Here is a 14945-nt window from a genome sequence, read left to right as displayed (position 1 = left end):
TTACCCAACATCCTACCTCTTGGGATTTAGGTCAGTAAACAAGTACAGGTTATTCATAATAGTAAAAATCAGCAAAATAGGCACTGGTACATTTGGTTAAAGTTCTTTTCCTCAGGAAAGAAACCCATTTCTTTCACATTTCTCAGAGCACAAATGTTAATAAGCTCTCCCTTCAGTGTGAGTGTAATAATAAGTAAATAGAATGATTCTACATAGTAACCAAATGCACACTAGTTGTTCAGATGTTCGCAACAGACTAATGCAAAGAGAAGTCTGAGATAAGCATACACACACCATCATCCTACCCCCTCTGACACTCAGCTCTGAAACAACAAACTCATACCTCTCCTGAAGAGAGAAAGTTAGTGCACAGAAATTCAACTTAAGCCCACTAAGCTCCAGGAGTGCTATCAGAGCTGCTAAACATTTCCAGCAGACCAGTGTTTTCCCAAGATATCTCTTACAGCAGCCCTTAATTCCCACTACCAGCCCCAGGACTGTCAGCAGATTTCTGACACAAGAAGGAAAAGTTTTAAAATGTAAAAGAAAGAACAGAAGAGGAAATGATGTGGGCAGGAGCTAAAATGTCAACAATCCAGAAAACGTGGGCAAGTCACTGTCTATGAACCTTTCCTCCGATCACTACCAGGCTAAGAACTCTACAAGGGAAGACCCAATTGTCTAGAGATTGTTCCGGCACGGGATGGAAATGCATCCTGATTTCTAGAGAGGATGATCATGTACTTTATTTAACATGAGCAAAACAGTTTACTTAGCCAGTTGGTGGGGGTGCACAACTTTAATCCCAGCACTCGGGAGGCAGAGGCAGGTGGATTTCTATGAGTTTAAGGCCAGCCTGGCCTACAGAGCAAGTTTCAGGATAGCCAAGGCTACACAGAGAAGCCTATCTCGGGGTGCGGGGCAGGGGAGGGGGAGGTTTACTCTAGCAAATAAGTTTTCAGAATTCCCTTATACATGCCCTATCCTTGTATGTCTCTCTGGGAAGAAAATTTTATTAACATTAATGAATGTATTCTGGAAATAAAGTACACTAAAGGCCCACCTAACCTTATAAATTATAGCCAAATGTGGTTCTTTGAAGAAACTAAAAGGAAACACACTAGCTTTTCTACTGCTGAATTTGCAAGCATTAGTAATTCACACTGCACAGTCGTCACCTATAGCACAGGGGCCAATCTTGACACTGTGTTTCCTGCTCTCTTGTCTCAGTTGATCGGCTTACAGCATACACTAGATTGCTTATTTAACATTTCCATTGTGAGAATTAAGAGTTGACCCCAAAGCTTTGGGCACAAAAACACCAATAGCCACCTTGTGTCTGTACAAGCATGCAGAAGTGTGGGTAACTCCTGAACAAGGACAGCCGTGCTACTCAGCTCTTCATCAAATCAAGTGCAAACAATCTGCTATCACATTATTTCCACTTTAACTTCATGTTCTACTTTCATGATAAATCCATAAAATGTTTATTTGGAAAAAAATCTGTTGCCAAAATATTATATGATTTAAGTACACATACCATGGCTATTAAAATAAGCGTATGTAAAGAAAAATTCCATATCCTTAAAAATGAAGCCATGTGGAGAAATATGAGAAATAACTATTTTAAACAGTCTCCTTACTTACAATGTTAAATACTCAAGTATATGGGAAAATATCTTTTTGCACAAATTTATGGAAGAAAATGACAACTATAGTATTTTCAGAAGCATTTTAAAAACTGACATTTGATGTCTCAAATCTCCCCCCAAACCTTTAAGAGTAAGTATCCATTTGAACTACATTCTTTAAAAACACACATTACAACATTAGTAAACTTCAAATTCAATCCCATAAGGCAACACTGACAGCAGACTGCCTTCTCCTTGTGCGCACTTGAAGAGGTGAGAAGTAGAGAGAACACTATCCACTTTAAAGTACTTTACCCTTCGTTAGATAATCAGGCTGGCCTTGGAAGATGACAGCTGTTTCAGTCCTCATAGAAAACTCATCGACTCCAAGGTTTCCTTACTATGAGAGAGTGTGAGATGGTACCTCAGACACTCTGCAGCCGACGGAAACAAAGGAGGGGTGCGGCTCTACTGTGAAAGAGGCACAAGAGAGGACGCTTAAAATGCATCCTTTCTTTTTCCAAAGGGGCAAAGGCCTCCCTGGGGTTACACGGACTTCGGTACTCAAACAAAGATGAGATTTGTTGAGAGGAAAAATATGTCTTTCAGGCTGAATCCCAACTAGGAGCCAGAGCAGCCTACACCCGGCATTCCATCTCAGCAAACAGGCTTTCCACAAGCATGCCACTCTTACATTTCAAATTAGCCACATTCTCAATGCTTTCAACAAAAGTTGTCATGAAACACACATACACACACAGACAAATGATTTAAATCATAAATTAAATCTAAGATGAAATACTTTTCAAGTTCACTTTATATCTTAGCATATTTTAATGTGAAAATGCCAGGCCCTGATTCATATTATAAACATATGCTAAGGTTCATATTACACATCTATAAGGTTCATATTCATATAAAAACATGCTCCTGGGAATGGAACTTTTAAAAAGAAATTAAAGTTTATTATACTTTTTTGGGGGGAAGAGAAACATAAACATCACAGCAGCACCAGTGTGGAGGCCAGAGAACAACTTGTAAGAATTCTGTCTCTTCTTCCATCTTATGGATTCTAGGGATTGAATTTAGGTCATCCAGCTGAACCTGGATAAGGGTGGGTACCTTTACTTACTGGATTATCTTGTGAGCCTATATTCCAAACATTTTTAATAAACCACATACTTGTAATGAAACTTTTATTCTCTTTTATCTATTTTCCCTTACCATTATTGTCTCTTTAAATGTGAAGAGACCTCTAATTTGAAAGTCATTTTGCATAAATTAACAGCCCTGTTACTTTTTTCGAGTGCCTAAGAACTTTAAGTACACTGAACTAGACAGTCATGAATTAAGTTTATGCTCCACTTAGGGCAGTGATAATATCCAACAACAAAAGCTCTGAAAAGCACAGGAAGAAAGAAAGAGGTCAAGTCATACACTAAGGGAAGAGAATCTGACTGACATCAAGCTTCTTATCGGCTAGGAGATAATGAAGCACCATTTTCAGAGTTCTTAGAAAAACTATCATGAACTTAGAATTTTACAACACAACTGAGGAAAAATAAATTTGCTTCTAGATATTACAAAGTCACATCTGAGATAAGTTAAAGAGTGTTTTCCCATCAAACAACTGATGATCAAAGCCTAATCCCTAGAGCCTATGAAGCACCACAAGAGAAAGGGTCTGCACACAGATGAACTAGGGATTTGAGGAGACTAACTCTAACTGCACAGGGGGCCCAATTTCACCATAAGAGTCCAGAATAAGAGGAGGAAAGCTGGCCAACAGCAGAAGCAGTAGCTTGAGAGTGGCAGCCCCAGAAGATGAAGATGAAGGGACTCCTAGTGTCCTCTGGAGACTCCAGAAGGAATCGATCTCACTGACCAGTAAATCAATGGCTTTCAGACTTCAGGCTCTAGAATTATAGAATAAATCTAGACCATTTGAGCCATGTGGCAATTTGTTTCAGCAACATAAAAATGCAAGGGTTCACAGTTTGCTACCTCTATACTACTTCTTTCTAAAGCAATTTGAGAATACAGAAAAACAACACAACAAACCAAAACAGCAAATAACAAAAGCCACTGGCACACTCTCCATCAATCTGTAGTCAAGACTGTGAACTTCCTCTTCTATGAAGCCTTAAACCTTGGCCCTGGTCTTCATCCTAGTCTCAGCCTCTCCAGCCAACTGTAAGAGGGATCTTGCAAACTCAGTTTGGTACAGATCCCCCTCACCTACACAGCTGGCCAGCCTGGCCAGCCTTTGGAGAGATTCCTGTTAGTTTATCTCTTAAGTCATTTTCTAGGCATTGAACACTGCCCCGCCCCATCACAAATTAGTCATTTTAAATCCTTATTATATTTGGAAATGAATTTTATCTAGATTCTCTTCTCCACAGTAATAATTTTGACACTGGTTTTAATAGTCCTAAACAAAACATTCCTTGCCTTTTAAAAGAAGTATAAAATAATTTTCTTTCTACAGAGTCAAAAACAGAAAACATAGGATCCAAGAAATCACAAGAGGCAACAGACATTTCCCTGTGCCAAATCCATAGCTGCCCAGAGAGCAATCTACATTAGAACAGAGAATCCAAGATGCTTTCATGAAGTTCATCCCATCCAAGTAACCTCTAGATCATCACTGTGGAGAACATGAACCAGGAGAAGCTGAAGGAACAAATCGATAGGCAACCATGACAAAAGGCACGCTGAAAGCTGAGGAGGCAGAAACTCCTAGAGAGCAGAGGACAGGGGCTGCCACAGGGAGGGAAACAGTCATCTTACTAAGTCCAAAGCCAAGCAGTCACCAGAGACCCCTAAACCTAAGAGAAACAGAACGGCCTGCCTGGAGCTGCTTGTGCTTGTTTCTGAGAACTTGATTTTCAATTCAATCTAATGGTCTTTTTTCCCCTAAAAGAATGTAAATAAGTTTTGTTTTTTGTTTTGTTTTACTTATACTGAGAGCTCCTCCATCTTCCTACCAAAATCAACAGTTCTTGTAAGTAATGGTTTTAATGACTTATGATGATTTTCTGATTGGATCATGAACCATGCTGTACCAAAAAATAGATTGGGGGCTCTTGCAGTGGACTTGGATTTGGTTCCCAGCCACCCACATGATAGTTCACAACCAAACGTAACTCCAGTTCCAGGGGATTAAATACCCTCTACTGACCTCTGCAGGCACCAGGGACACACGTGGGGCACATACAGATATATATATATATATATATATATATATATATATATATATATATATATATATATATATATGTGTGTGTGTGTGTGTGTGTGTGTGTGTGTGTGTGTGTGTGTGTGTGTATAATATATATACACATATATACACACTCAGATACATAAAAGTGAATAAATCTTAAAAACTATGTTTTTTTAACATGTTTAAATGCTAAGACCTTAATAACTTCAGCACTTACGTTGCCTTGCTCTCAACCCAAAGCTAGAACACTCAAGCAGAAGTAAATAGATTACATTCAAAGTACAACTGAAAACAAATCAAGACAAAAGATCCTGAGGGGTCACCAACTCTGACTCGTGGTTCAGTGCAAAATGAAATGAGTGTGGACACCCACAGCTGCTCTCCCAAAATGGCTTACTCTGAAACAGCATCCTGGTCTATCTCGAGCAAGGGCCTCAGCAGGGAATCCTCTAAGAAGCACTGCCCAATGTGCCCCCCTGCCCTTCACTGCCAGTTTAACACATCAACACAGTCCACTTCCATATATCTCAATTGGTAACTCCGCAGTACACAAATGTCTTCCCAAAATGTGCAACTTCAAGAAAAACTCTTCTCTCCCCCCTTCTTCCTAAACTCTTACATTAATCTTAGAAAAATCACTTGGCTTCCCGCCCTCTCTCTTATGTTCACTTTGGAACAACAACAAAAGATTCTAATCAAAGTTGCAATTATAAAAATAGTACAAGTAACCATGGGAAGGGTAAGAAAGCCAGGGAATCCTCAGAAACAACCGAATGTCCCCCCAAACAGCCATGTTTCCACATCCATTTCACATACATCCCTCTGCATTAATAAGCAATATCTCATAAAATAAAAGCATACCAAAGAAATATGCCTAAATGCTTTAATATTATCTTTTCATTATCAGTGAATGCCTTACCATTGCATTAAAAATATTCCTTACATTACTGTCAGAATTATTATCAATCAACATTACCATTGTGTCATGCTTTAAATATTTTTCTTTAAATTTACAAAATACATATATGCAAACCAATTTCTATTAGGAGTTCAAATGTCAAAGGCAAGCAGATTTTGGAGGCTGGGGGACCACTGTTTTCCTCTTCCCCAACAGTGACCCAGCAACACAGCTGGGGCTCAAGGGCAGCAATTAGGCTGCAGCTCCCACTTTTATATTTGTCACATTATTGTTCGATTTCCTTCCAATTGGTCCTCAGCTGCCACCCTGACAGCCTTACCCAGTCCCCACACCCCTCTGTGTGGTAGGAATAAAAAGATTTAACAGTTTATGGCAGGTGAGTTGTTTGTAAGTACACATGCTTAAGATAAGTGAGAGCAGGGTAAATGCCCAATACCTTAAACATAAAACATCTAACATCGGGTAGATATTCAACATTTCTATAAAAACAAGTTACATTTTTAACAATTTCTGAGCCGGGCGGTGGTGGCGCACACCTTTAATCCCAGCACTTGGGAGGCAGAGCCAGGCGGATCTCTGTGAGTTCGAGGCCAGCCTGGGCTACCAAGTGAGTTCCAGGAAAGGTGCAAAGCTACACAGAGAAACCCTGTCTCAAAAAATAAATAAATAAATAAATAAATAAAAATAAAAAAAAATAAACAATTTCTGAAAATGCTTCTATAACTTACTTCCCAACACCTAGAAAGAAACAAAATAAATTTCTGAAAGTCTAAAAAAACAAATGCTGATAAGGACTCAGTATAAGAGAAGATCTTTTTTCCCCTCACTCAAACTAAATCAAAACCTCAGCTGTAGGTGACTGCTGTACACTGCCCATTTTCCTAAAGAGAACTGGCTAGAGCTTTTGGTCTCTAGATTTCCACATAACTACAGAAGTTTAGTGACATTAGTTTACATGTCTCTTCTACTAACTCTAATCCCCATGAACAGAAGACAGTCTCTCTTCCATGTTGGTCTCTTTGGAATCTATCAGTGTCTCATACATGTTTTCCACTACAAAAGTGTATTTCTGCTTTCTCTTACATATTTACTCTATTTTAAAATTCTGTTTATAGCTAGTATTTACATTTTTATGGGCTCTAACACTTAGACACAAGCAGACACAATTTCTTTAAATTGGCACTTCTGATTATTTACAAGTCTTTCACAAAGTAGGGCACCTGGGAAGGATGGGCACCTGCGCCTTGTCTGTAGTATTTATACTCCACCTACTTCCTCAGTGCCTCCTCCCCTGTGTCTTGCTCAGTCTCACTTTCTCTACCTCAAGGCTCCATGCTCCCTGAGGCTCCCATAAACCTTCAGGTCCAGTGGAAAGCTTTCAGCCAGGGCACCACCTAGAGCCTTCTCCCACACTCCCCTCTCCCCACTTCCAGGGAACAAAAGGATGTTTAAAGTCAAGGATCCAAAAGAAGCATGGGAGAAGGCTGGCCGGCTCCTCCTTGTCTCTCAACCTCTGTCTCCAGGCACCTGCTCTCTCTGCTCTGCTCTCCTCCCTGTTCAGGAAGGTACCTCCCCCATAGGAAGGCTTGGAAGCGCCTGGCTGTGTTAGTCACTACTGAATAAGTTCATCTAAGTGAAGCAGAGTGAAGGAGCCACTGGAAAACCCAATGGTGTGTCTTCCAGTCAGCCAGTGGAGGATATTCTGTGGCTTACTTCTTAAGACAAAACTGAATCACAACCATCACCCAGAAGCCTCAAAATCAGAGCAGAACTCCTCCACTTTGTACAATGATTCACAGAGAAAAGAGAAACAAAAGGAGGTAATAATATTTAAACAGCATTACTACTGATGAGAAATATAATTACTAACTGTTGAATCTGAATGTAACTCCCACCTTTGGGGGCAGGGTAGAATGACACATTACCAACACAAGATGTTTATGATACTCACAACCAAGACAAGACATGAGTCACTTCACTTACTTTGCCTCGCCTACTGCTGCTAACAAACTCAAGATTATACCTTAACTGTTTTTATAGCAGGATGATTGTCTTAATAGATGACACAAGAGTAGTTTGCAACAACTCCTTATTTGTGGATGTTCCAGAAGCTGGTTACTGAGCTATTACCACCTGACACATACTGTGCTAGGCTTTAACATGCTTAACCTCACTCCCTATAACAACAACCTACACGTTAGCTTATGACCTAAGTCTAGTTTTCACATGGGAGATTGGAATGGAGAGGTTAAACAATTAAGGTCATACAGGAATTAAGCTACAGAGCAGGACTGAAATCCAGGCTGTCTGTTTCAATGCCATGTTTGTAACCACCTCACATGTTTGTCCAAGTATGTTATGGCAATCTTATTACAGCTCCTCCTACTGTCACTGGTCCTTACAACACTTTCCTTAGAAACAAATCAGAAACTCTTAATCCGCTCGCCTCCATCTCGTGAATGCTAGATTATAGGAATGTCCTACCATGCCCAGTTTTTCGCCTATAAGTCCTTACAGTTGTATTCTAGATTCCAATAGCCTTCTAATCTCACCAAATTGTTGGTCATTTATGCAAAATGGAGACTAATAGTGTCTAAAGAATATAAGAACAACTTACACACATTCTTTGAGATAGCAACCGTGCCTTTCTATTATGTTTTGGGTTTAGGATAAACACAGAAAATAACAAAAAGTTGCAAAACTTTGACAAATAGTCACCTGATGTATAAAGTAAACACCATGCTTTTGGTTGATACTGAATCAACCACCTTCACGATTACAGGAAGATGCTATTGAATCATTTCATTTATTCTCTTTCTACAGCTATTCCCAGGACATTCAGAAAAGAAGCACGTACACTTACAGTCACGACAGTAAAAGCTTGTACTGAATTTGACCCTGTATGCATTAACAAAAAATAATGCAATTGGAGCAGATTTTGTTTGCAAGGTGTTGCTGATGTTGTTTCAGCCAAGTCTCACAACACAGCCTAGCTGACCTAAGCCATTACTACAGCCCAAGCTGTCCTTGAACTCAGGATCTTCCTGCCTTAGCCTCTCAGTACTGGGATTAAAGGCATGTGCCACCACTGCAAGCTATAGGCATAAGACAAAAGGAACGGAAGGTGATTTGTAGATTGCTTACTCCAATAGCACACAATTCCAGACAGTTTGGAAAACGTACTTTCAATCAAATATTCTATTTTCAATTCTTTTAAAAATGGTGTGTAAAAGCCAAACTCTGCCAAAATGGACACAAAGTGCCTACTACAATTAAATATGAAGAGAGAACTGCATTGCCATGCTTGGAAGAGTCTAAGCATTGGTCCCTAGTTCAAACTGGAGCATAATGCCATCAAAGTGAGCATTCTGATTAAAAAAAAAAATGATTCAATCAATCAATATAATCTTGTCTCAAGAAAATGTCACCCAATTACTTTTTTCTAAGTGCTCTAGGGGCTGGAGAAATGGCTCCGCAGTTAAGAGCACTGTCTGCTCAGGCAGAGGATCAGAGTTCTACTTCCAGCACCCACACAGCAGATCACAACTGTCTGTAATTCCAGTTCCGGGGAGTCCAATGCCCTCTTCTGGCCTTCCAGGGCACAGCACACACATGTTTGCACTTATATATATGCAATCAAAACATCCATACAAATAAAATAAAAAAATAAATTTTAAAGGGCCCTAAACTCAAAAATGGACTCTCAAAATTCTCACAACACACAGCTATTTTAAACACAACTCAATAATTCTAAGCAACCTTATACACAAACAAGCATTTCAAAATGTATGTATATGTGTGTTTAATATGAAATGGTATTCCTTACATTCAATTACTACTATTATGCTAATACAGTTGCTGTGTTTGGTGGCTCCTATACTAAATAAGATGTGCTCTACATAATAATTACCAAAAGTGATATACAAATGTGCTAGTCGCTCATCAGGGGCCAGATGAATTAAGTTAGCAATGAAAGGCCTGGCTCACAGATAACAGATAGCATTTATTCTGCACAGTCTAAAATCTATCTCATTTAATCTCCTCACATCAAAACCATGAAGTAAGTATCATTACTGGTCATTAAACAGGCAGGAACATTATTAGGTTAATTAACCTGCAAAGATCATTCAGCTTTTAAGTTCTCGAGTGACATTCGGACCAAAGCAATAAGGTAAGGCTTCAAGGTTTTTAAACCTGTCATGTGGTCTATAATCAAAAGGACAAGAAAACTTGTCAGCATAAGCTCAACACAGCATTAAATAAGGGCAAGAGGCAAGGAAATACCCAGAGTCAATAAGACAATGAGAGGAAACAAAATAAAGAGAACACAAGAGAAACACAGAGAAAGAAACAAGGCCCCATGGAAAGAACAGCTGCTGGGATCAGCTCACACACACATTCGCTGAGCTCCTCTACCTGTCAGGTAACACAGCTCCACCTTGCTCAATACCAAACAACCCCACTGCCAGTTACATTTTACAGAAATAGTCAGTCTGCACATTTCAAATGAGAAAAGTGAAACTCGGGGGTAAAGCTACCCATCTTAAGCTATGTTACTGTGAGAGCCTCAAGTTCAGCACACACTAGAAGGCGCCAAGGCACACCGCCACAAAATACACAAAAAGAGAACATGTTTGTCGACTTCCCAATTAATAAATCATATGCTACTAAGAAAATAGCACACAGTAACCAGGAAGTGGGCTGGCTGATTTCCGTGACCTCAAATCAGCTCGCTCGGGTTCTGTTTGTACAAGCAGCTATCCTCCTCCAGTCAGAGGAAAGCTGTGATGGCTCCAACACTGCTGACTCCACTGCACTCTGAGGGATAAAGTCTCTGCAGTTTTGCTTCACTAGTATTAGAAAGTGCCAAGGAGTTTTAAAGATACAAAATGGACTTTTGTAGAATCTGCTTATTATAAACAAGTACACGAGTTTTTCCAAAGTTAAACTGAAGCAGTCCGGTATTATTTCATATACCACTAGTACAATAAAACTTTATATTAAAAATATTTTACTAGTTACCAATTGCAAGTTGCTGGGCAAGAAAAAGAAGTTCTTCACAAAGGGTCTTTATTTATAAATACTCTATTTTTTGTCTCCAATTTATATTCTAGTTAATAGAATTCAGTGCTACACTTATTTTATTCAAACTCCTTTCAATATCTCTTTTATAAACTTACATGGCACATACATCCTTTGAAGCAAAGATTTATTAATTCTGAAGATCAAACTTTAAGGCAGTATTTTTAACATACCTACCACTGGCAATTTATGGTATCTAAATATTGTACAAAGACTTTAGTATTTCCGAACAAAGACAGTTTCATAAAGCAAACTCAATACCATCTACAAAGCTTAAGAGACAGAGCATGAATTTATTGTCTTCCTGCTTCCATGAAGGCACAGCTGCTTCAAACAGCATCCACTTACTAAAACTTACACAAACTCAACTTTGATATCACTTTGAATATCAATGTGAATAATTTAAAAGTAGAGCCAGGGGCCTGAGGGGATGGCTCAGTTGGTAAAGTACTTGCCCTAGCCAAGCATGAAAATCTGAGGTTGAGCCTTAGCACCCACTAAAAAACTGCCGAGTGTCTTGGTGTATGCTTGTAACACCTCAGCACTGGCGTGATGGGGACAGGCAGACCCTGGAGTTGGCTGGCAAGCCAGCTTAGCAGAATCACTAAATCCCAGGTCCCAGGGAGAGACTATCTAAAAAACAAGGTGGATGGCTCCTCAAGTACACTCTCAAGAATATCTATAGTTTCCACACACACACAAGTACGTAATGTATACTCTCATACTTGTGCACCCACACACAAACACATAAATAAAACCAGACTTGACAGGGACAAACTCTTAACTTACATGACTAATAAAATATAAGCATTTTCCAACTGTCTGGTGAGAAACCTGTACAACTGTATTATGTTATACAATATACATAACACTACTGTATCTTCAATGAACACCAAATCCGGTGTGTGTGTGTGTGTGTGTGTGTGTGTGTGTGTGTGTGTGTGTGTGTGTGTGTGTGTGTGTGACAGTGCCGTATAGCCATCAAAGGATGGATACCTTGTGGGAACAGTTCTCATCTTCTGCCCTGAAGGCCCTGGGATAGGACGTGCACCAGCAGGCTTGACCGCAAGCACACTGAGCCATCTCACAGGCCCTATTCTTGGCATTTTTGTTGGTTACCAGCAGGGTGGGAGGTAAAGTTGCCAATGCTTAATCCTGAGACAAATTTTGAAAAATAGCTATTAAAATAACTACAATTTACCTAGTTGTATGTTTATTCAAGGGATTTATGCCACCTGTGTGTTTGGACCGTGCAGCAGGAGGAAGTCTGCCCAGATAGCCAGAGGAGATCCATACCAGCAGGACAGGACAAAGCTCCAGACCCCTTAGGAAGATGCCTGGAGAGAATGGGCCACACTGCTCCAGGCACCCAGGAAGAACTGGCTTGTCTGAGAGGGGACAATCTGTTACTTGTCATCTTCGCTCTCTCCGTAGGACATGTTCTCTAGCCTTAAAACTCACTGCCTCAGTTGTACAGTTTTCCCTTCACTCTTTTACTCCCCTTGCTGATTTTTCTCTCAATTCTGTTCATTACTTTTCTTTGGCTTACTCTTCAGACATGAGGTCTTTGGCGTTCACTTGCTACCTGAAGATTTTACGTTTTATCAGTTCCAACTGTGCAGCAACTCCTAAAGGCAGTATGTAACAATGGTGAGTTTCCTGAGACACTGAATATAAAATCACTGACATGCCTCGCTGCCCAGCTAGTTCCTGTCAATGTAGCTCTATTTTTCTCTATCGCAGCCCAGAAGGCCATGGGGGCGGGGGTGAGAGTGGAGGTGAGGATTACCAACAAAACCTAAACAAACAAAACAATGCAACAGCCTCTGAGAGGAAAAGTGGTATCCTGGAAGTAATTTAAAAACGTTTAGATACATTTATTTTGTGTGATGAGTGTTTTGCCTGCACGTATGTCAGTGCCCCACACGTATGCTCTGTACCTACAGAGGTCAGAAGAGATCATCAGATCCCTGGGAACTCAAGTCAGAGACAGCTGTAAGTCACTGTGTGGGTGCTGGGAATCCAACCGAGTCCACAGGAAGAGCAAGTGTTCTGAACCGCTGAGCCACCTCTCAGTCCACTGAAGTAAGTTTGACTTGAGGGATTTACTAAGGCAACACAGCACAACCTCTCCAGATACATCTACAGCAGTCATAAAATCATGTATCTCCCCAGATTTGTGTTTGAAACTTTTTATATGAAACTTAACAATAAATCATCAACACACTGTGTAAAATGAAACAAAATGACAACACGGGCAGTACAGACTGTAACAAAATACACAAAAATGCTAATGTGAACTAACAATACTTCAGAGACAAGCAAATGTGCAATTCTAGTTTCTACAACCCTTTACTCTCCTGAATTTCTAACAGACATTACAAACTGGGATTTTAAAAATATAAAGAATTTAGAAATACAGGGCTAGAGAGATGGCTCGGGAGGTCAAGTGCTTGGCTTGCTACACATGTAAAAGTTGGGCACAACAGATTACATCTCTACCCAGTGCTTGGGGCCAGGATCTGAGACAGGAGAGTCCCTGGAGCTTGTTGGTCAGCCATTCTAGCCAAATAAGCAATTCCCAAGTTCAGTGAAAGAGATTTGTCTCATAGTCTCAAAAAAAAAAAAAAAAAAAAAAAAAAAAGGCAAAAGTGGAGAGTGACAGAGGAAGATCTCTGGCTTCTCTATTCTCTCTCTCTCTCTCTCTCTCTCTCTCTCTCTCTCTGGCTTCTATATTCTCTCTCTCTCTGGCTTCTATATTCTCTCTCTCTCTCTCACTCACTCACACACACACACACTCACACACACACACACAAACACAAGCATACACTATACATGTATACCATACACCTAAAAATATAAATATAAAAATATTTTTTTAAAATCTCATTGAAATTGTAATTTATAGTTTTTAAAATTTTTACAAACACATTTTAAGCTTTTTAACAACTGTGCTAAATAGAAAGCTAAACTTTCTCAATTTTCTTATGAGACTTTAGCCAGATAGTTAAAAAACTTAAAAAAAAAAGTCAGCTACAGTAATCAAAATAATTCTCCCCTATCCCTATGGATATCTAAAAATTTCACTGACCATAACTAGTGGCCAGTCACATAAGTGAATGAAAAGCAGATGAAGAACACAAAAGATGTGTCTTCTCTTGGAAAAATGAGAGGGATTAAACTTTCCAATACATTATTTACTAATTCAAAAATTATAATCACCATTTATTGCTACTGCATCTAACTACCACAAATACAAACGTCTAAAAACACAGTTCCTCCAAAAGGTCACAATCTCCTTAAGGAAGGGAGACTGCAAATACTGCCCCTTAATAACGTTAACAGTGAAGTCGCTTACCTACAAAGCAACATGTGACCAAAGTGTTAACAATAATGGCAGGAACTCTTCACTTAACAAGAGTCACAATGCAGCAATGAAAATGCAGGGTCCTTTGTGACTGGACCGGCTGTCTCACTTATGACCACCTGAATGCTGGCCTGGAAAGGCAAGTTAGTTACTCATACTCTGACTATTTTCTCTCACTCTCTTTCATCACAACATTCCATCACACCCGGATAATCATCCCGTGGAACAGAACTTACGTACATACAAGAAAATCAGAGGGATGGGGATACACTTAAATGTAGAGTGCTTGCCTAGTATATGCCAGGCCCTGGATCAACCTGAACCAAAATGAAAGAAAAAGAAACAAGTAATAAATAAGAAAAAGAAAGGAAGAAAGAAATCACTGTGCAGACTAAAGGAGACCATGTGTAACCACAGCACTAGGCAGGGGAATCCAGGAGGGTCCTTGGAGCTCGCTGGCCACTGCTCTATCCCAACCGGCTCTAGGTTCACGAAAGGCCCTGACTCAAGAAAATCAGATGGACAGCAATTAAGTAAGGTATCTGACATCGACTTCAGGCTCCCACACACATGTAACTGTACATAAACCTGCACACCCATGTGCACACATAGACACAAACACACACTATCAAACCAGGTATAATATTATTCTGTGCTGGCTAGTTTTATGTCTAGTTGACATAGCTAGAGTCATCTGGAAATAGGGATCTTAACTAACAAAAT

General features: G+C 39.7%; 1 protein-coding gene across 9 annotated transcripts in view; it reads right to left on the bottom strand.

Annotated features, from left to right (window-relative positions):
- Usp6nl (USP6 N-terminal like) overlaps nt 1-14945 on the bottom strand; it is a 144408-nt gene that overhangs the window by 68244 nt on the left and 61219 nt on the right. The window contains exon 1 of one of the 9 annotated variants that reach the window (XM_042278136.2): nt 1947-2016. The exons of the other annotated variants lie outside the window; for them this stretch is intronic. Coding sequence (XP_042134070.1) covers nt 1947-2001 — 55 coding nt within the window. The 5' untranslated portion in view covers nt 2002-2016. Of the gene's footprint in view, nt 1-1946; nt 2017-14945 lie in introns of those variants that run through there. 9 annotated transcript variants of the gene reach the window in all.

The sequence above is a fragment of the Peromyscus maniculatus genome, chromosome 5, assembly GCF_049852395.1.
Source record: "Peromyscus maniculatus bairdii isolate BWxNUB_F1_BW_parent chromosome 5, HU_Pman_BW_mat_3.1, whole genome shotgun sequence".
NCBI lineage: Eukaryota > Metazoa > Chordata > Mammalia > Rodentia > Cricetidae > Peromyscus > Peromyscus maniculatus.
The sequence above is the reverse complement of the archived record's forward strand: the minus strand, read 5'-3'. Positions and strand labels throughout refer to the sequence as shown.